At 40.2% G+C, this 20,568-nt stretch overlaps 1 protein-coding gene across 12 annotated transcripts in view; it reads right to left on the reverse strand.

The window, feature by feature from the left end:
- Window positions 1-20,568, reverse strand: part of syne2a (spectrin repeat containing, nuclear envelope 2a) — an 86,447-nt gene that overhangs the window by 22,901 nt on the left and 42,978 nt on the right. For 9 of the 12 annotated variants that reach the window (XM_080513877.1, XM_080513882.1, XM_080513875.1 and 6 more), the window contains 38 exons: window positions 20,144-20,478; window positions 19,915-20,059; window positions 19,329-19,529; window positions 18,862-19,121; window positions 18,627-18,777; window positions 18,370-18,513; window positions 18,153-18,284; window positions 17,715-17,897; window positions 17,467-17,604; window positions 16,958-17,143; window positions 16,708-16,830; window positions 16,219-16,401; window positions 15,844-15,957; window positions 14,934-15,032; window positions 14,375-14,437; window positions 13,192-13,614; window positions 12,533-12,636; window positions 12,334-12,445; window positions 11,225-11,305; window positions 10,842-10,997; window positions 10,534-10,731; window positions 10,243-10,335; window positions 9,485-9,667; window positions 9,058-9,228; window positions 8,770-8,904; window positions 7,385-7,584; window positions 6,478-6,610; window positions 5,076-5,258; window positions 4,354-4,503; window positions 3,980-4,156; window positions 3,366-3,521; window positions 3,087-3,242; window positions 2,452-2,622; window positions 2,082-2,215; window positions 1,768-1,951; window positions 773-955; window positions 568-681; window positions 319-473 (listed from right to left, as the gene is read on the reverse strand). In XM_080513877.1, coding sequence (XP_080370003.1) covers window positions 319-473; window positions 568-681; window positions 773-955; window positions 1,768-1,951; window positions 2,082-2,215; window positions 2,452-2,622; window positions 3,087-3,242; window positions 3,366-3,521; window positions 3,980-4,156; window positions 4,354-4,503; window positions 5,076-5,258; window positions 6,478-6,610; window positions 7,385-7,584; window positions 8,770-8,904; window positions 9,058-9,228; window positions 9,485-9,667; window positions 10,243-10,335; window positions 10,534-10,731; window positions 10,842-10,997; window positions 11,225-11,305; window positions 12,334-12,445; window positions 12,533-12,636; window positions 13,192-13,614; window positions 14,375-14,437; window positions 14,934-15,032; window positions 15,844-15,957; window positions 16,219-16,401; window positions 16,708-16,830; window positions 16,958-17,143; window positions 17,467-17,604; window positions 17,715-17,897; window positions 18,153-18,284; window positions 18,370-18,513; window positions 18,627-18,777; window positions 18,862-19,121; window positions 19,329-19,529; window positions 19,915-20,059; window positions 20,144-20,478 — 6,209 coding nt within the window. The remainder of the gene's footprint in view (window positions 1-318; window positions 474-567; window positions 682-772; window positions 956-1,767; window positions 1,952-2,081; window positions 2,216-2,451; window positions 2,623-3,086; window positions 3,243-3,365; window positions 3,522-3,979; window positions 4,157-4,353; window positions 4,504-5,075; window positions 5,259-6,477; window positions 6,611-7,384; window positions 7,585-8,769; window positions 8,905-9,057; window positions 9,229-9,484; window positions 9,668-10,242; window positions 10,336-10,533; window positions 10,732-10,841; window positions 10,998-11,224; window positions 11,306-12,333; window positions 12,446-12,532; window positions 12,637-13,191; window positions 13,615-14,374; window positions 14,438-14,933; window positions 15,033-15,843; window positions 15,958-16,218; window positions 16,402-16,707; window positions 16,831-16,957; window positions 17,144-17,466; window positions 17,605-17,714; window positions 17,898-18,152; window positions 18,285-18,369; window positions 18,514-18,626; window positions 18,778-18,861; window positions 19,122-19,328; window positions 19,530-19,914; window positions 20,060-20,143; window positions 20,479-20,568) is intronic. The other 3 variants (XM_080513879.1, XM_080513883.1, XM_080513874.1) reach the window with 3 other exon arrangements.

Raw genomic sequence — 20,568 nt, forward strand, 5'->3', positions numbered from 1 at the left:
GTTAAATACTTTGCTGCTGACTTCGAACTCATTTGTGAGCCTGCTCTTTTTAGGATTTTTTCCCCCCTATTTTTTCCTTCACTATTCCAGACTTGCTTAAATGGAATTGTTTTTCTTCCCTTCTTCATTTTAAGCAAATGATAAATGTTGTGCTGTGAGATTTAACTCATTTATAATCAAAACTACGTAAATGGACTTGAATAGAAACAGTGGCATGTTTAGGACAATCTCCATCAGTAACAGTACAAAGTGAGTCTGACTTAATGAACGCATTCGTACTCAAAATTACAGTTTGTTCTTTCCCATGAACTTTCTCACCTGATCCCATTGGACGTGCGAGTCAAGCTTTTGACCCAGTCCCTACTCAGCGTGTGCAGTCTATCTGTTTCCTTCTCATTAAGGGTCATGCAGGTACTCATCTCTCGTATGTCAACCAATGATGGAAACAGACTGCTGAGCTCCAAGAAAACCCGCTGCAAGTCCACGAAATATTAAAGGTTAAAATTAAAATTTTTTCTCTCAAGTACTTAGAAGCTTATTTGTGGAAAGCAACAGGATTAGACCTACCTTAACAGAGTGAGTGTCATGCATGCTCACTGTCAGTGTCTGCAGGAGGTTCTGTGTCTCCTTTTCAAGGACCTCCAATTGAGTGAGAAATATTCTATGCTGCTCTGAATCGTCCTGCACAGAATTAAATGTGAAAAAAGTTGAAATCAGTTCAAGTTTTTGTGTTAAACCTGAATATTTTCTGTACGGACACACAATCCCTCACCTGAAGGTGTTTCTTTCTCGCCGACATCGCCTTGTTCAGAAGCAGGACGTCACGTGACAGCAGTCTGGTTTCTGATACCACGAGATTCACGGCCGGTGGTTCCAGCCGTCCAATCAGACGCTTGGACGCCTCCAGCACATCTCCCACGCTGCTCTGCAACTCTTCTGCAGCATCGTGCAACTGCTAGTGCAAGAAAACAAACAAGCAGTCAGATCACTGGGGGGGGGGGGGGGGGGGGGGGGGGTGGCACAATACCATTAAAAAACATTTGTTGTTTACTTTTTGAGCAAAATGTATTTGGCCTTTCCTGATTTCCACTGATTTACTTGATGTATCTCAGTGAGCAAACATCACCAGGATACAGTTGTTTTTGTTGAATTGTAGGAAAAAATAGCCTCATCAAGCTAGGGACTTTTTTTTGTGGGAATGGGCAAAACAACACATAATAAAGCCTCCGGACTACACAGCAGAGGAGATCAGGTGTACAGCTCAGAGCAGCCCCTCGCTGATATTTCTGCACATAAGTGCATGCAGCCTGTTCCCTTCCACAAATAAGAGACCCGTCTGAGAAAAACATTTAATCCAATTGTGAATGTAATGCGCAGACCTGCTGAACCAGCAACAAGCACAAGATGAATCATATGGAAAGTATTAAAAACATGTTCTGAAAAGTCCTGTTATCAAACTGTTTACTTCTATAACATTGAACAATTCCATTAATGGTTTCAGCTGCAGTGTTTCAGAATGTTTTCTAATTTAAGAAGTCTATGCTGAAAATGTGCTTTGATAAATGTTTCCTCAGGCTGGTTCCTTGTTTTAAAGAAAGGAATTTTCATATAAGATATATTTCTGTTGCACTACTTGTTGGTTCACTGTATCATTTCACATCGGAATATCGTAGGCAGGCGTGTAAAAACTAAATGATTGCACCATGAAATAAACAAGCTTTCACAATGAAGCATGTACTTAAACATAGCTGAAAGCCCCAAACTCACCTTGACTGAGGAAATCTCTTGTTCAGGTGCAGGTGGAGAACGTGACAGCTCCTCCCACTGATGCCACAGCTGTTCCCGGCGCAATGAGCAGCTTTCAGAGAGGCCGACATATTTCTGCCAGAGGGGAAGTAACTTCCCAGCGTTCATGTGTTCATCTTTCAGCTCCTGCATCAGGTCCTCCCATCTGATACAACCACAACACATCAGTCAGACCACGACTGTTTGGTTCAGCAAGCACGATCTGATGTGTAACATTTGAATATATGTTAAAGTGCTTTCAGAAACAATGTGCATTGCACTTTGAGGACACGCACTGTTTTCGCTCTCCTTCCACTTGATCGCTCAGCCGCTGCGCTGATGTGTGATGGAGACGCTTTCCGAGACACTGACAGGATTTATCCACGGCCTGCCAAGCCTCTTTTCCCTTTCCAAGCTTCACCTGGAGTTGCTATGTGAAGAAAAAGATCCTTTTTTAAATGTCTTTAATTTCCCCAATTAATATACAAAACATGAAATGGCATGTGTCTCATTTCTAAAGTGTTAATTTGACATTGTAAACTTTACGCTGTGAAATTTTAACCAGCACGATCTCCCTAGTGACAAATATTATCTTGAAACATTCCTCTTAAAGCAGCTTTGATTATTTTACAACATGATGAGGATGATAATATAGTCTTTGCTGACCTGGAGGAAGTCCGAGTATCCCTCGGCCTGCTTCAGTGAGAGAAGAGGCGCTCGCTGATGCTGCAGGGCAGAGCGCACCCTAGTGGTGTCCAGAGACACATCCCTTAGTTTTTCATGGAAGTGGCTCCAATCATCCAATGTTTCCTGAAGAGTTGGTCTGAGAACTGCCATCTGCAAAGTGTCCCAAAAATATAATAAATAGATAAATACATAAATGAATGAATGAATAAAACATTAAATGAAATGAAATGAAATGAAATGAAATCAAAATAAAATACAGAAATGTGAGCCTTATTTGTGTTTCACAACATCAGGGTGGACGGAGCGAAATATTTTATGTATCCGATTTATTTACTGATTGTAAGTTGTTTTTTTTAAATCCAAGCCATCTCATTTTGTTAATCGAATTATTGGTTTGTGCAGGAAATGACCAAGTAAGTCAATGGTAAAGTTAATTAGTTGATTTGCCACAGTTTGAAATGTCTAAAGGTGCAATACATTAGAACATATATCAGACCATTACCTCAGCAATGGATTTATGGAAACTAATAACCACTGCCATCACACAGTTATGTAATTCACTTTCATCTGCTGCTGCCGGATTTTCCATTTTTGTGATTCTGATTTAGTTTTACCTGTTGACTCAGATCTTCACAAGCTTGGCGAACGCTCTCTGCCTGCTCAGAAAAGGCCACATCACACGGATGCTCCTTGTTCTTTTCAGCATGTACTCGTCTGCTCTCCAGCTCCAGCAGAGCTGCAGCCTCCTCCTTGACTCTGCCCTCAACGTCCTAGAAGACAGACAACAGCCGAACATCAGAGGGGAGCAGAACGAGAAGGCAGTGTAATAAAAAAAAACCAAAAAAACCCAAAAACCAACCGCCCTCTCATCAGTTTGTTTCCTGTAACTTTACCTCCCACTCCTGCAGACTCTTACGAGCCAAAGATTGACTGGTGGGCCGTTTCAACTCATTCAGCTGCTTCCTCTGCTGCTTTAACTGACGATGAAGACGAGGCAAACATCTCTCTCTTTCAACACAGTTTTGATGCATTTGTTCGGTTTCTCGGATCTGTAAAGTCAAATGTAGGCAAGTTAAGCACAAAAAAAATGTTTTCAATGGAAAATGTGTTATTGTAAGGTACTTAATTATGGTTACAGTTTGAATTGAATTGAACATTAAATCAAATTTTGTTGTATTTTTCTGAAATGGGTCAGAGCATATCAAATTTCACATTGACAGCCGACCCCAGTTTCAAAGCACTAAGGAAGGATTCTATTTCTTTTCCAACTTGCCCCGGTGCACACATTGTTTTTTCATCGTATTTGACAAAATCATCACCAATGCAACAGTGAGATGAGAGTTCGACAAGTTTGTACTCTCTGACTGAATGAAAACTGCTGCATACCCGTTAACAACGGTAGTGCATGCATTATAATGGCCTTTTGATGGCGTTTAACATGTTCACACTAACCACGCCTGCACCATAGCAGCAGGTTGTGGTGTCAATGTGAAAATAGGTTAAAAACCTGGTTCTGCAGCTCCCTCTGCAGGTTCAGCCATTGTAGCTTGCAGGTGCCGAGTTTCTCTGCAAATTTTGTGCGTTCAGCGCGGCGGGCCTGGACGTCTTTTCCCATCATCTGAGGCTCGGGCTGACTCAGGAAATCCAGGAGGAGCTGCCCATTCGCAATTGCTGCCTGTAGCGCCTGAGGAACAACAATTAATATAAGCAAAACACACCCTCTTTTTGTACAATGAAAAATTGTCCTCTGCCACCGTTTTCATTTTTTTAAGTTCACTATTTGATTCAATCTTAAATAAAAGGCCCTAATATTTACATTACTTTTGAAATGCAAGTCATACAAGGGTCAACAAGAAGTCGGGGTGACAGAGCTGCCAGTACCTGATAGTGTTGCAGGATTTCATTGATCTGAGCTGCATTCTCTGCCTTCAGGACTCTCTCTTTCTCCTGGTTCAGGCGACTCTTGGCTTGTCCCAGCCATTCCTCCAAATCAGAGAGCAGCTCCACTGGAAGCTGCTCTGCCAGAAGATACTAATGCACAAAGCACAGGATAAAAGAATTGATGATTGACTTTACAAGAGGTTATTATTATTAACTTCATGTCATTAAATAACTTCATGTCATTTATATATCTGTAAGAGTAAAGATTACACATGTATTCTTTTCAGGGATGACATTTACACAAATTCAAATGATTACATTTGTCTAAACAGTTCTTATTATCATGAAATAAAATCTCAATTCAAATAAACCTTCAGTGCAAAAAAAAAAAAATCCAAATAATTGCAAAGGCAAATATCTGGTTCCATTCATCACTGGTAAATGCAAATTAAAAATTGATTCATAGTCCTCCCTATCCTCAATCAGGCCAAAGCGGATTTCGACAGGGTTTATGTTTCACTCCCTTCACCGGAAGAGATTTCTCACTGTTGAATGTTTCATGCTGGTGGTTCTCAGAAATAATTAGAGTTGAGACGGAACCGCAAACCAAATAGTTTCATCCAATAATTTTAATTGTTTTTTTTGTTGTTTTTTTTTAAGTGAAATCTGCCACCCGCATGTAATTTCCTCCTGCAGAAGATAAAAACCATAAAACACGTCACCTGCTGCAGCTGCTCCTGTGTCTTCAGCAGGCCGGAGGTGAGCTGGTTCCAGCTGATCTCCTGCTGGCTGAGCTGAGTTCTCAGTTCAGGACAGTCCGCTTCCCTCAGGTGGAGGAGCTGAGTGGAATTTTTAGACGCAGACGCCCTCAGTACTGACATGGCTTCTACGTCCATGGTGAAGTCCTGGGACACAGTGTCACGTTAGCTGTTAGCTACAGTATGTCCTCGATCGTTATATCAAAATAGAGGCACGCCACTTATCTCTACCAGACGATAGGGTGACGTTATTAATCTGTTTATACAGTGAGGTTTCACTCTCAGGATCTCCCAGAGGATCTTCATCCTCAAGCTTTTCCTTCATCATAGCATCTCATCGTAGTACATGCATATGCACTGGGTTTAAGTATTTACTTTTGTGATGCATCCAGTGGGATTATGTACTATTTTATGTACTATTCAGCACACGAGTACAACTGTGATAAAAGCTACAAATAAGGTCCACTTTCACAACTTTCCATCAATCTACTACATTCCAATATGAAGTAGATTAAAACAAATTACTTTTGACTGCATTTTGTTTTAATGGATGTAGATTTGTTAAATGCCACGTAACTTTCAATACTTGCTTGTTTCCTAATATTATTCTGTGTATTTGATGGAATTGAGAAGCTTATGTTTCAGAGGAAGCCCTGGGGGTCACATATCAGCAGTCTAGGATTTATGATTAAGACTTTGCTGGTGAAGCAATCTATTATGAGACGTGTTTAAGTATCGTGATGTTTTTTGCTTTCGATTTTCAGTCATCACACTCGTAAGATATGAAACTGGTAAAAAAACAAACCCATGCATAATATAATCTCATCAAACTACATTCAGATATTCTAAAAACCTTTATACAGAGCATTATTGTATGAAAAGTACGCATTCAAAATGACGGGACAAAATATATATGATTATATCAATACATCTATTCAAGTCGTTCCCCACTCAGGCAACATGAGGTCCAAGTGACAGAATGAGGAGAAAAGAAGCTCTGGTATCCCCGTACCCCCACTCCATCTCTTCGAGGGGGCTGTTCCAGGAAAAACTGAGCTATGTAATCCCTTTAACGGATCCTGGGTCAACTCCAAGGGCTTGTCTGATTTTGTGTGTCTGGTTTTATGATATTAAAAAATGAATAAGCTTTTGAATGTACTTGGTAGCATATCATATCAATTTCAGATCATATTTCACTCTGTTTCAAGTAATTACATGTAGATAACGGAGGCAGAAAAACACACACACACACGTACCCGCACATGCACACGCAGGTCAAATTAATATCATTTCATTCAATGTAAAAACTCAAAACCGGCTTCTTTGATCAGGCCAGGAGTCATTTGACGGCAGAGGAGCGCCTCACCAGCAGCTGGACCAAGTTTCTTCTCACACACTCCCGACTTGGCTGAGAGCTTCCCATCAGCCCAGACAAAGTCTTCAGGTGCTTGTTGGCAGCAGGCAGCCATTCACTGACTGAGCTGAAGTCAGTCTGGAATCTGTGGGGAGGATGAGAGAAACAGATCACTCAACTGGTGGGGCAGAACATGAAGGGGTAACGCCAGGACTCGGGAACCACTCCAACTGCAGCTCACTCCAATTAAATGAAGTCTGTAGATGAGTGGTACAAGTCTGGTGGTTGTTGACATCATCATTATTATTTAACTACACTCATAATGAACATCAACAACAACAACAACAACAACAACAACAACAACAATAATAATAATAATAATAATAATAATAATAATAATGATAATGATAATGATAATGATAATGATAATAATAATAATAATAATAATAATAATAATAATAATAATAGTAATAATAATAATAATAATAATAGTGTATGAGTATTTAGAGTGCCTCAACTCAAACATTTCTAGCAGGGGTATTTAGCAATATTTATTATTTCTTAAAATATCTTTATATTGTCATGTTTTGGAAAGAAAAAAAGCCCCACATCAGATCAACAGTTAACGCGAGTATTTTTCATTAATTCATTACAGGAGGAAATATTTTCTTTTTTCCCTCATTCGCGTGTGATCTGAACACATTTGATGCATGCAGACAAATGCAACATGTCCCATGACAAACTGAGACTACAACCCTGCATCTGACATTATTTCAGTAAAAACAACAAACACCAGACGGAAATATTTTAGGACAGGAGGTAATTAAAGTAGTTCCGTCTCAGCTGAACGATGATGAATATCACAATGATTTGGTTTTTTTTTTAAAGTCATAAATTTGAGGTTTTGGGTCTGTCCCACCTGGCTCGGCTCTCTTGGATGTCTCTGCAGCGTTGAATTTCTTGCTCCGTCCTCTTGTAGGCACTCCTCCATCGCAGCTCCAGAGCGCCTCCTGTCTGACTGACCGGGGCTGCAAATCCCGACTCGGTCTGCAGCAGCTTCCCCTGATCCAGGAGGAGCCCGAAAGCAGCCTTGCTCTCCTCCAGCTGGACCAGGGTTTGCTAAGAAAAGAGCAACGGAAGTTATGAACATCAGAGCGGGTGAAACTGGTGCATTGACGGGAGTCACAGTGAAAATGTCCCTGGTCCGGGTATGGGCCTGTTTGCCTTCATGTATGTCGTTTGTATACATGTTCTCCACATGACAAACTATAAAACGTAAAGACAAAAGTCTAAAAGGTAAAAAAAAAGATGTTGTTTAAGGAACTTGAGCAATTATCGTATCTCACAATCTGAACCTTGAAAAGATTAAACTGAGCCACAACTTATTTGTGAACTTCCGAGAGCAGTTTCACCTTTGTTGCCAACTCATACGTTGATTTCTATAAGCACCGTTCATACCATAATAATACAGCAGAATTGCATTCAACAATTTGTGATATCTGTGACGCTGGTGACAAAGTGAATAAAGAGATATTTCTAATCAATTCTCCAAAGGTAAGCGTTTTACTTAATATATCATTTAAAAACTTATGCTTTTATTTGAAAAAAAAAAAAAGTAAAAATCAGCATCAGTGCAATTAGGTTTTATTCAAGCAATTTGATGCATGCACTTGTTCAATAAAAAAAATTAATATTCTAATGATTGAGGCACATGTTTTCACTGATTTATTTCTCTCCGAAATAACCCTAACCCTCACTGCTACCACTTGAATAAATGCACGTCTAATTTTTTTCTTTCTTTCTTTCTTTTTTTTTTTACACAATGCTCAACAATTCCATGAATCACAATACAATAGATCAATTAAATACAACCAAGCCGATGCAAGTTTTGACTTAGTTCCATCGTCAGCTGGGATCGGCTCCCTCACGGCAAGAAGAAAGGATTTCCTTCCAGCTCCCACATGGTGAAAGCTACCAATATTACTCCCAGACTGAACTGTGATCCTCTTGAAACTCAACACAACATGTTGGCAAGATCTTTGTAGTTTGCTTTGTGGCATTCTGGGAAATGCTGAAAACCAGGAACGAAATCTAATGCGGATAAGGTGCTTTTTTCTTTTTCCTTCATGGGGAAAATAATGTAAAAGAAGGGCACATTTCATTATGACCTGATCCCCGTATGGAATAAATTAATAAATCACAAAACTCCTGCCACAATGCATGGAACTGAGGAGAAGGGCTGAGTAACGATTCAAACTGAGAGATGAAGTTGGTGCAAATTGTGTGAAGTGTGACAGGATGTACCTGGCAGGCATCTAGTCTGTGCTGCACCGACTCTTCATCATCGTCTCCCTCCGGTTCCCCGCTGCTGATGAAGGCTTCAGACTCATCCAGCACCCGACCCAGTTGACCACAATTATCCTCCCAACGGGTCCACTCCTGCCGCAGAGCCAAACATAAACCCGTACATCTATGTCCGCTTTTGATCCAAAACCTCAGTACAGATATTTATTCCCAGAGTATTACAAGACAGAAATTCACATTTGTGTATGTATGAATTCATATGGCCTTCAGCAAATGTGCACTACAAACCTGGAGCGTCCTTTGAGAAGCCACATCCTGTTCCAGAGCCTGCTGCTGCAGAGCTTCAGCCCCGACTTCCAGCTGTACCCGCTGATCCTCCAGACACCCCAGTGCTTCTGGCTCGTGTTGGAAAAGATGCCGGACAAAAGCCAACTGGGACCTGAGGACCTGCAGGAGTTTCTGCATCAACAAGAGCAGATTTAATATAAACGTGAAGCCGAATTATCACAAAGAAGAAAAAACGAAGCAGCGCACTGAAAACAGTTCATGTGTAAATATGTTTGTGTCTAATCATGAGCTTGTTTCAGCACCGATTGTTGCTTTGAATAACAGGAGTTTTTTCTTTGCGCTCTCAGTTACAAGAACGAGGGGGCCTCAACTTGAATCTGGTTTCGGTCTGTGTGTTGAAGAACTTGCTGAAAGCACAGTGAGACACCTTATCTCTGCAGAGGACGACTTGAAGTTTACTGCAGTTGTGAACTCGGCTCGTCTGCCTTTCTCTTATGCATTCTTCACCCAATGCCAGGAGGCGAGCTATCCCCTGAAGCAAGGACTGAGATGCATGTTGGAGCTGGGCTTTCTCCCCTGGACTCTCCCTCAGATGTCTGCCCAGCACACACTGGAGAGACAGGCAGGGGCACAGAGGCACACAGTTTGAGAATATCATTAGGCTTTTCAAACACAGACATGAAGATCAGTGCCAACTGCAGGGGTTTCCTGTGGACGAGGTCACTCTGTTCAGAATATTTCTGTCAATTATGGTACCTGTGTTAAGATTGATAAACTGAAATTGTCATAAGTTTTAGGGGCCAATTTGACAAATCGACTCGTAGTATTCTGATCGAGAAGGATTTCAACAATGTCATTTTTTGTAGTGATATGCCAGAAGCTTTATGAAAAAAAAAACAGTTGAAGGCTGTATATTAAGATCACGTCTTCAAAAAGCATGCTGTCTACTGCCTATGGATTCCTACAAGTCATTAAATACCAATGATGATTATAATGTTAAAACTAAAGAAAAGTCTGGGATTCAACCTAAAATTACTACCTGGCTAAAACAAAGTATATGTGGGCTTGTGTAGTTGCATCAATAACTCGAAGAGAGGGATGATTAACAGACCAGAAAGGGGGGGGGGGGGGATTACCTGAATAAATACGGTTATATTAACAAAGTCTTACAACAGAAGTAGTTACCTCCAAAGCAAGAGCGTCCTTGAGACTTGGAAAGCTCTCGTTCTGCTCCTGTTCAAACTCTTCTAAGAGACACATCTGCCTGGATGAGAGCTCCTACATGAGAAACAAAACTGATTGTGTCAGTGTCAACCAGTCAACTCAAATTACTGCATCACATATAAAAGACTTAAAAGTTTATTTAGTTTATTACCCAAAATGTAATCGTCCAAAAGGTGACATTGACCTGAGAGCAGTTGATTTAATTTAATCAATAATCTATGGAAGAGTGGGACTGAGATCCTTGTTTCAAACCTGATTGTTCTTGACCTCCGGGTGTTGACTGAGCTGACCACGGGACGAAGTGAGGACAAGCTGGACAGTGTGAAGACAGTCCTGCAGGCCGGTTAAACAGCTGTAATCCTCTGCTTCTTCCTGTGAAAGTGAAGGCCTGGTCTGCGACTCCACTTTACTCATGAGCTCTGCCAGAGTCGCCACTTCAGCTGAAACACACTGAAGACAAAAGTAGATGGAAATCAGATGTGATTTTATGAAGATGAAATCCATTCCAAACACTTTTAACGCATTGAGGTGTCAAGTTCAGTTAGAATATAATCGATCACCTCCTGTTGAAGCAGCCTCTTTTGAGGTTTGTCGTCGTCGGCGTCAGCAGGAGTGAAAACAAAGTTGGTCAGAGAGTCCAGACTGAGCAGGACGCTCTGCACAGCTTTATACAACTCATCCTTCAAACCGGGATGAGAACCGGCTGCATCCTTCACCTGGAAAACATTTAGCATGATCACCACTTTTATTTAATAGTATTAGAAAACAACAAGTAAAACACATTTCGAACCATGACCTGGCGACAAGGAATGTTATCTCCGCACGCCCACTCAAAACATTGATTTACTTCACATGTCCGGCATTTGTTCAGAATAAACCTGACTCTCATTATTCATCATCAACGGAATAGTTATAGTAATAAACTTTGCACGACAACACCTACTAATTTTCTTAGGATGCTGATGGATTCATGAGTCCGCTGGAGGACTGAGGAGGCCGGTTCAGGCGCCGTCGCTTCTGCAGCCTGTAAAGAACACAAAACCACAAGATTGGATTGTGAGAGTAGGAAAATTCACTGAGGGTGTAAAATAAAAATAAAAAAATTATTAAAAAAGCAGTAAGCACTCTTTCGAGTATATATAGAATCTTTCGCACTTAATTGTACATTGTCAAAGTGACGATAATTGGTAGCGTCTTACTTCCTTTACATTCGTTTGAAACTATCAACAGCAGTGTATTAACATCTAAATGTGTTGCTGTAGCTTCGTGAAGGTTTTGAGAATTTATCACAATTATGGCTGCTTATGCCACTTCTGCATTAAACTACCCATAACAAAAAAGCAGTGGTGTTCTGCCCCTTTGGTTTGATTAAGTGGGAGTAAAATATATGACAGCGATATTTGGAGGAAAAAGTGGATTATACTCAAATATTTTTGGTAAAGACATAATTTTTGGACTTACAATAACATATGAGGTGAAAAACAATTCTGAAAAATTTGGCATTTTAGTATCTATCTGAAAATTCTGAAATAAGTAAAATTATGTTCACCTTAACACTTCAGAACTGATTAATTACAGGCTATTATTAGTTTCTTTTTTTATTTAATTTTAACTAACTATCCTGTCATGGATTGGGAAGAGTAAAACTGGCATATTTTTATATATTTTGACGACGACAGAAATCAGAATACTTGGAGAACATCGAGAACATGCAAATGCCCAAGTCCGTACTCAAACTGGGGATGTTTTTTGCTTTTTCTGGTCAGACTCATGCAGAGAAGAACGCGTACCATTGTAACTCATCATAAATGGAGTAGAAAATTCTTTTTCATTGTGTAACACTGACAACTTTAGAGACATGGGAGAGAAAGAGGATAGAGCCACCGTTTCCCAGGTAACAGATGAGGTCTCCTAGCATCCACATCTCAAAAATAATGTTGGTTCTATTATTGAGCTCCAATCGCCCCCTCTCTTCAGCTCTCCTTCACGACTCATCCTATTTTTTTTCCCTCGTACTTTTACACGATCCCCGCCATCCTCTGCAGCGCTCACAGTTTGGTGCTCCATGTTCACTTTTTTCAAAGTGTTCAATTTCTGGGTGATCTGGGAATGAAGCTGACTCCATCTTTGCAGCTCCTCCTCATCATGCTTGTGTGAAGCAAACCTGGGGAACACGATATGTTTTGAGCATTCAGTATAGACATAAATTACATTCGCTGGGACTCTCTTCTCTCTTTCTTTTCTTTGTTACCTGGATGACGCCTCAGAAAACACCCGAGGTTGCTGGGCTCCGTCCATCAAACTGCTGGGATTACTGTTAACCTCACTCTGCTGTCTCAAACAAATATCCTGACCCTTAAAGAGTAAAACAGAGAGAGAGAGAGAGAGAGAGAGAGAGAGAGAGAGAAGTGCACAAGGAAAATAAATTCAGACATTTTTTGACATTCTACAAGAGTTTTAAGAATATAAAATCAATGCTAAACATGCAAATATGACTTGAGTTTTTCCCCCAAAGTTTGATAGCTTCATTGTGCAAGTAATTGAAAAATGAGTTGTGTCATTTAAAGAAAGCTGCAGAATCACTTTATTTGTTACTGAATCTGAAAAGATAGCAAGAGAGGTACATTTTGTGTTACTGTGGTTGGAGGACTGAGTTATTTTAGAACTGATGAAGCACTCCTCCTGCAGTAAATAAGACCGTAGTGTGTTTTATGTGCAAGTAATGTGTATGTATCTCTAAGGAATCTAATTGTATGTTCATTTGCAACAGCATTATTAATGTTATAATAGTAATCAGTTACAAGCATGTTATTACCAAAGGTAAAGGAGTTTAATACTTTAATCCCAGTGCAGCAAATAATGTTTATTTTTAAGGAAAACTTAAACAATTCTGCACTTTCAGCGACTCACTGGAGGTGTGGACAGAGGAAGATCTTCCTCTTCAATGAACTCATCTGACGCTCCTTTGGCACTGAATGGGTTTACAGGTCTTGAGGGAATAAGCCGTGTGTCTTCCACCACGGCTGCAGCTCGAGGAGTATCTGTCCGAGTGGCACCGGCTTCACGTTTTGGTGATTCTAGCCGGTCCACCACTGCAACGTTAAACTGCTCATAAACTACCTGACCGGCCGTGGTGTTTAGTGGCTTTGCTGCCACAGTTTCAGGGATAAATGCATTGCCTGCATCAGGTTTAAGTTCTTCTTCTGCACTTTCAGACACAAAGTTGGTATTGATTTCTGGCTTTAGAAGTGAAACTTTTGTCTCGGCATCTTTTCGGCTCTTTTTTTCCATTAAAGAAGAAAAGTAATTGGTTCTCTCTGGACACTCCAGCTCCTAAAAGAAAAAAAATACATACAAATTTTACTGATGATAGGTTAAACTCAGGTAATTTTATAAATTAAAAAAACAAACAGTTGGACCCAATCGGAAACGGTCACAATGTGTGTCTTCCTGCTGTTTCTTTTAAATATAAAAACATACCTTTATGTTAATATTACTATATTAAATTCACAGGAATAAGGTATAATGTATTTACATAATAATGGTTATACAAATGAAATTAGGACTGCAGAAACAAATTGATAAATTTGTTAAATGTTGATTATTAAAAATGTTGACAGCAAATCCATTAGTCATTGTATCTGGCAAATAATTGTTTTGATAGGATTAGGTGTTTTTCAAAGAAACTTCAGTCATGGCCAGACTTATACATCACTAAACAATGAAATATGTAGTACGCATGCTTTATATACTGACACGACACGACACAGGAGCACCCTTTCTTAGTGAGGAGAATTTTTTTTCAAATCAAAATAATCAATCAATAAGCTGTATTCATTCTGAACTGTTGACCAAAGCTACTAACTCTTCTCTTGCTCGTCCTAAAGCAGTGAAGTTTAATTTTATTGTAATTCTGATGTTAACTTTAGTTATAATACGGCATTCTAAAAGTTTCATGCTTTGACTAAAAAGCAGCAACAACTACAGCAAAAAAACAGCAAAAAATAAAGAAGAGCACAACTGAAGGCGAGGCTGCAGAGAGACAGCAATCAAATGTTTTTAAATCAACATGTTGAAGTTGAACATAATTTACCTGAATATCTGACACAGCTTCAATTTCAGCCATATCCTGACTGTTGAATGTCTCCTCCAGGTCCTAACATGTCGTTGGATAAATACACAAAATGCAAAGTGAGTCCGTGCAGGCACATGCCATTCTCTCTGACCGTGTTTGTGTGAAAGCAAAGCTTTCGGAGCAGCAACGTATTTCAAGCAGCTGCTGCTGACAAAGTGGATTCAACCAGAGAGACACGGCGGCCGCCTCACACGGCTTCACATCATGCAAAGATGTTCTTATTACTTCCACACCGCAGGAAAATAAGGCAGTATTAAAGCTAGGAATTATTATGTGAGTCCATAAAGAGATAAAGGCAGGAAAAGACACAAAAGAATGCCAAGAAACACTCAGTTTCATTCCAAAATACATTTAGCAGCTGTGATTAAAATGTGTGTTTTTGAGGGTTTGTGATGTTTTATTTCATCAATTGTAGCATTTTGGAATGAAAGCTAAGTGACAGACAGAGACCCCCCCCCCCCCAAAAAAAAAAAGAAAAATCATGCTTCCCTGCAGTGCAATTAGTTATCCGATTTACCTCTGGGATACTGCATGTTAGTGTGTCTGAGGATGACGAGTGATTCTCGTCTTCCTCATCCTCCTCTTCCTCTGAATTAGACAGCTCAAAAGCCTCCTGCTTTAAGTGATAGGGGCAAATGTGTGATCAAAACTTTGATTTCAAGGGAAATGAAGCAGGTAATTATAAAGTTAAATGGCTCGGCATTCTGCTGTTTTACTGGTAATTTAAAGAGTTCAAGTAATAGAATCAATTACTACTGAAGCTCAGTCGTAGTCATCCAGTTATTATTATACTTGCTAATATACAAGTTAATTTATTGGGTTGTACAGCTTGAAAGTCTATATATGACAGGACAGATGTTGGAAGTTATGGGCCCTGGAGATCTTAATATTGATCTGACAAATAGGACTGAAAGGATTTAGAATGTTTTGATAGAAAATGAGTTCCTATTCAAGTTAGAGAAAAAACATTTCTAATGATGTTGTTTGCAACTCTACACACATTAAACAGCCGTACTGATCCAATTAATATTAATGCAGATGCTTGTTAAAGTGTTACTGCAGTGCAAGCAACTCAATTATGATGCAGAAACAGACGATTATCCCAAAAAAATTAACTTTGGGATTTCCTTGAGCCTTCCCAGCCTCCTGGATCAGTCTTCTAAAATTTACAAATCTAAGATTAGATTTCGGATGACACTGTAACCAGCAGGCTCAACTAATCCCAAATCAATATTTAGTGGGTTACATTTGAATTCCCTGTTAGGTGGTATTTCCCAAATCATAACTACAAGCTGCTGTATAATGTGAGCAGAGTGATTTAGGCCAAAAATTGGTTGATTTAATTAAAAAAACAAAAAATGTCTGAATTAATCAGTTCTTGCAATGAGACATTAAATAGCAGTGTTTGTTGTGATGGCGATCGCTACCTGCACTAAGCGTCTGTGCAGAGATCCAGCCAGCTGCTGCATCTCCTGCGCAGCATGAGAGTCGGTCGTGATGTCAGGATCCATGTTTGTTTCTCCCTCTTCCCTAATCTGGGTCTAGTTCAGTCAAGAAGATAAAAAAATATTTAAAAATGAATTATTTGATGAAGGTTGGTGAGAAACATGTTATAGTTTGTGTTGGGATGCAGAGGCAATCATCAAAGTGATTCTAGATATGAAAATACAAACAATGGAATAATGGAATAATTTTCATTGATAAAGTAAATTTAAAAAACTAAACTATACACCAACTGTTTAAACTCTGCACTCTTTAGTAAGAGAAGTACATATGCAGTATTTTAAGACTTCACGTTGTACCTCCAGCTGAGAGGCTTGTTGCTGGGCGAGTTGTTCCAGCTCCCCCAGGGACTGCAGGAGCTGTCTGGGTCTGGAAAAGACCAGCAAGCTCTGCTCTGCTCCTCTCGGCGTAAAAAACTCCAATCTGGATCCTTCTATCGCCGCCAAAGTCTTCCGCATGGACTGAACGTTGGCCAGGATCACCTAAACATGTAAATTGTTAGCTCCAGTTACTGGTGTGAAGCAGGAACAAACCGGAAATTAACATTTGATCCAGAAATCCAGTGGAAAATATAGACTATCCCATTATGCAACATCATCTTTTAGAAAAATGACAACTAAAAGTTTAATTGTACACAACTTGTAATGTGTTTAAGTCTTAAATAAGGTTAATGTATTTAATCTAATGTGTACATATTTCTCCAAAATAACAGTTTATATACTTTCCGTTGTTGATATTGATATTTTTTTCAACATTAACAGATGGGAGTAATATCTGTATAGCTTTACCTGTCGATTCTGAAGATGCTCAGTCAGAGGGATGTAAGAACTGTCCATGGAGGATAAAATTGCTCTGATTTTAGGGATATTTTTCTCAATGGTCTTTATTTCAGCCTCCATTGCCTCCACCATCTGAAAACAAACATTTCCATAAAGCTTTCATGTGACTAATTATTTGAAGGTAGTTTGGGTCCACTGACATTTCTTTTGTTTTGTTTTCTAATAACCTCACAATCTTAGAAGGAATTTGATTTCTTACACCACCAGCATGATGAAGCTGCGCCAGTGGCTCCTGGATGCTGCTCTGCATGTTCTGGACTTGCTGGTGGTTGTGCTCCAGTTGTTTCTTCTGGGAACTCATGTCACACACACAAGAGACTTCCTCCAGTACCGAGCCGAAGTCCTGCAGGTGGTGCCTGAGCCTCTCGGAGTCGTCCATGACCAGCTGCGGGTCAGATATTTGCATTCAATTTAGCTTTAATCTGAACAATTGTTTTCAGGATATTCATCTCAGTTACAAAACAGTAACAGCATAAAAAAGTGTGGAAATAGATTAGGAGAGTATGACTGAATGAAATCATTCTATAAATCAATAAACATACACTGATTGAGGAGAGGAATGCGGCAGACTCACAGAAAAATCAATGAAAAAGGCAAACAAGAAACAATATAAAAAAATAACAATATTCATAAAAGAAATGTCATATTAATCAAATAAAGGCCGATAAAAGTAATGAGCTTGTTATTGTTTAGTTGTTTCTCACGAACCTGCAGAGACTTTGCATGATTCTGCATGCTTCTGGCTGTTGTGAATGAGCAAGGAATGCTGAGCCACGTCTGTGCCTCCTCCAACCAGCAGGTGGCGCGAAACAGGAGGTCTTCATACTCCTGAAGACAGGCCGGTATCTAACATTTCAAAAAGGACAAACAAAAAAAAAAGAAATGAAAGATTGCGGTTTTGGGTCCCTGCCACCAATGAGTGAACTTCTTTTCAATCTTGTGAAAGTAAGCCTGACTCTGTTGAGGAAGGTGGTGCGCTGCTCAGCCATCTGGGATGCATTCTGGTAAAGCTGCAGTGGCTGAGTGAGCTGGTCGATGAGAAATTGGGCTTGATCTGGTTGTTCCTCTGCAAGGTCTTGCACCTCGCTCTCCAGAAGCATCAAGCTGCTGTGCCATGTGTCCAGCTCATCCCACGCATGCTAAAGAAGAAGCAGTGCAAAAAAAACAACAGCCAAAATACAAGCAATTGTGTATGAGCTACAGTTTGACGTCTTACAAAAAAGCATACTGTAAAAATCACACAAAAACTAATAAGCATTTATATGAAAACTGTATTTGAAAGTGGAATGTAAAATGACAGAAAAGTCTGAGAAAAAAAAATCACTATGGAGACACTGTAAATAAATACATCTTGAAACTAATTTACTGTAATTTATGCGCCGCTGCTCACAAACCTTAAGAACATTTTGAGCTTCAATTAGTGTTGGACTTCTCTTCTCCAGTAATGCTTTCACTTTCTCCAGGCCAGAATCCAGCTCCTTCACTCTGTTAGACAGCTTCCTGACCGTGCTGTTACTCTCCATAAGCTGTTGAACACACACAAACATTTGCAAAAGGCATTATAGGTTTGGTTGGGAGACTATTTATGTGTTCAGGTCTGTTTCTCGTCACCTTCGCCTCAGTTTGTTGCAGCGACAGATGAACATCTTGGATGGTTCTTCCGATATCGGCAGGAATCTCTGCATATCGACTCTGCACACTGTCTGTGATACACTTAAGTCTGGTCCTCTGGGAGAACAAGTCCCTACGGAGTGCCTGTCAGTATGGAAACACAGGAGCCACATGAGACAAAAAGATATACAAGAAAGATGAATAAAGCATACATTACTGATTGCCTGAGGGAAATGAAAATTAACGCTCATTCCAACCTGTCTTTTACTTGGACTTGAACAGGCATCCAGCGACTGAAGAATAGTGAGGACGCCTTTATCCACCTTTTCAATCTCTTCCTGGACTTGCTGCCTCTCCCTCTCTTCTGCCTGCGCTGCAGCCACAACCAGCAGGTTTCTCTCTTTCAAGCTGTTGGTGGGGAAAATTTAGTTTTTATCACAGTGGATATAAATGAGTAATTCACTCTTCACAAATCTAATAAACAACTCTCACCTCCTGACATTCTCCTGGATCTTTACCAGTGTTTTCCCGACAGGTCCGGGGCTGGTAGGCTCATGGGAGGTGGATAAGCTCAGGGCGTGCTCCAGACGATGCTCCAGGGATGCTAAGGCCTGCTGCTCCTGCTCCAAACCAGCCTGGTGCATCTCAGCCTGAGCGAGAAGCTCCTGGGGTTCATCTTGAGTGAAGCTCACAGCAGACGAGTCGGGAACATCACCTTGAAGACTTGCCAAAAAGCTGCAACACTGCTCCATCTAATTAAAAACAAAGGGATTGAAACTTCATACACTGTCATTGTATGTACATAACACACGTTAGCTACAGAATGCCATAGAATCCACTTGATACAGACAACATTTATAACAAGGATTGTATCTTACCTTACTAATGACAGCACTAATGTATTAATTATTAATTAATCAACACAAGAAAGTCTACAGCACATGCACAGTGAAACTCACACTTGCAGTGATGTCCTTCCACTCCTCCCCTCTCTGTTCAGTGTGAGCCATCAGGAGGCCGACACCCCGTCGTAAGGAGATCCTCCGCCTCCAAAGGGCACCGAGCTCTCCATCTTTTCCAACCCCACAACCCTGCATTGGGCATCCAGCTCTCAAATCTTCTATCTTTACAGCAAGACCGCGAAGGTCTTCCATCAGAAGCTTGATGAAGGAATGAACAGAAGTCATATATGAATGTGAATACTGTGGTATACGTGACACTTTAGCATGTATGTAATAAGATAGTTCTGTCAAGATGGCTCGAAAATGTTAATTCAAACTCTTTGTCTTTCAGCATTTTCCTGTGAGGGGTTGCTACAGCAACTAAGTGTATATTGTTAGGTTGCATTATATACAAATAGTAGACACAACAGTTGTCATATGTGATATGTTATATAAGTTTGTCGCATTCGAACAATGGTGATGTGTTTTATGTTTCTGAGCCATTTGAAAACAAAATGCTTCATCTGAAGCAGATATACAATCATAAAGTTACCGGTAAATACAAATGTTACTCAACAACAAGACAGTATTGCCTGTCATGTACCTTCGCTCTTCTTTGTTGGCCAATGCATTTTTCGTATGATGTCACTTGCTGTGCAGCGCAGTCCGTAAGCTGAGTTTCGATTCCTGAAAGATGCTGACGAACGTCCTCGTGACATTTTCTGTGGGTTTGTTCCGCCATTTCACACCTAAGTCACAACAAAATAGAATGAATGACGCAATAATTAAAAAGAAGAACGTATGCCATTTAAGAACTGATTACGTTACATTACCTCTTTAAAGTCTCCAGCCTGAGTTGAGCTTGAGCCTCCAGTACAGCTCTTCCTACCAGCAGCTGGCTGAGGATGTCGGTGTGCAGCTGCTTGGTTTCTGGGCCCGAGAGGCAGCGCTGTTGAGGCACTCGCTCCATGAGGTGGCAAATATGTGCTTGAAATCCATCTTCCAGAGCTTCTAGGGTCTGTTGGGTTTGCCGCTGTTCTTCAGTACAATCCAAAAAGCCCCCAGGGGCTGACAAGAAGGTTGCCTCTGCATTATGGAGGAAGCCAATTGCTCCCTGAGCAGCCCATTGATAATCCTTCAAGGACTCTCGAGCCTGAGATAAATTATCCTGTTGAATACATGCGACACATGATAATTAGCAAATATCTGAAAAATAATACCACAGTACAAATTTTGCAGTAAAAATGAAAAGTTAAGT

Source organism: Blennius ocellaris (genome assembly GCF_963422515.1).
Source record: "Blennius ocellaris genome assembly, chromosome: 18".
Classification (NCBI taxonomy): domain Eukaryota; kingdom Metazoa; phylum Chordata; class Actinopteri; order Blenniiformes; family Blenniidae; genus Blennius; species Blennius ocellaris.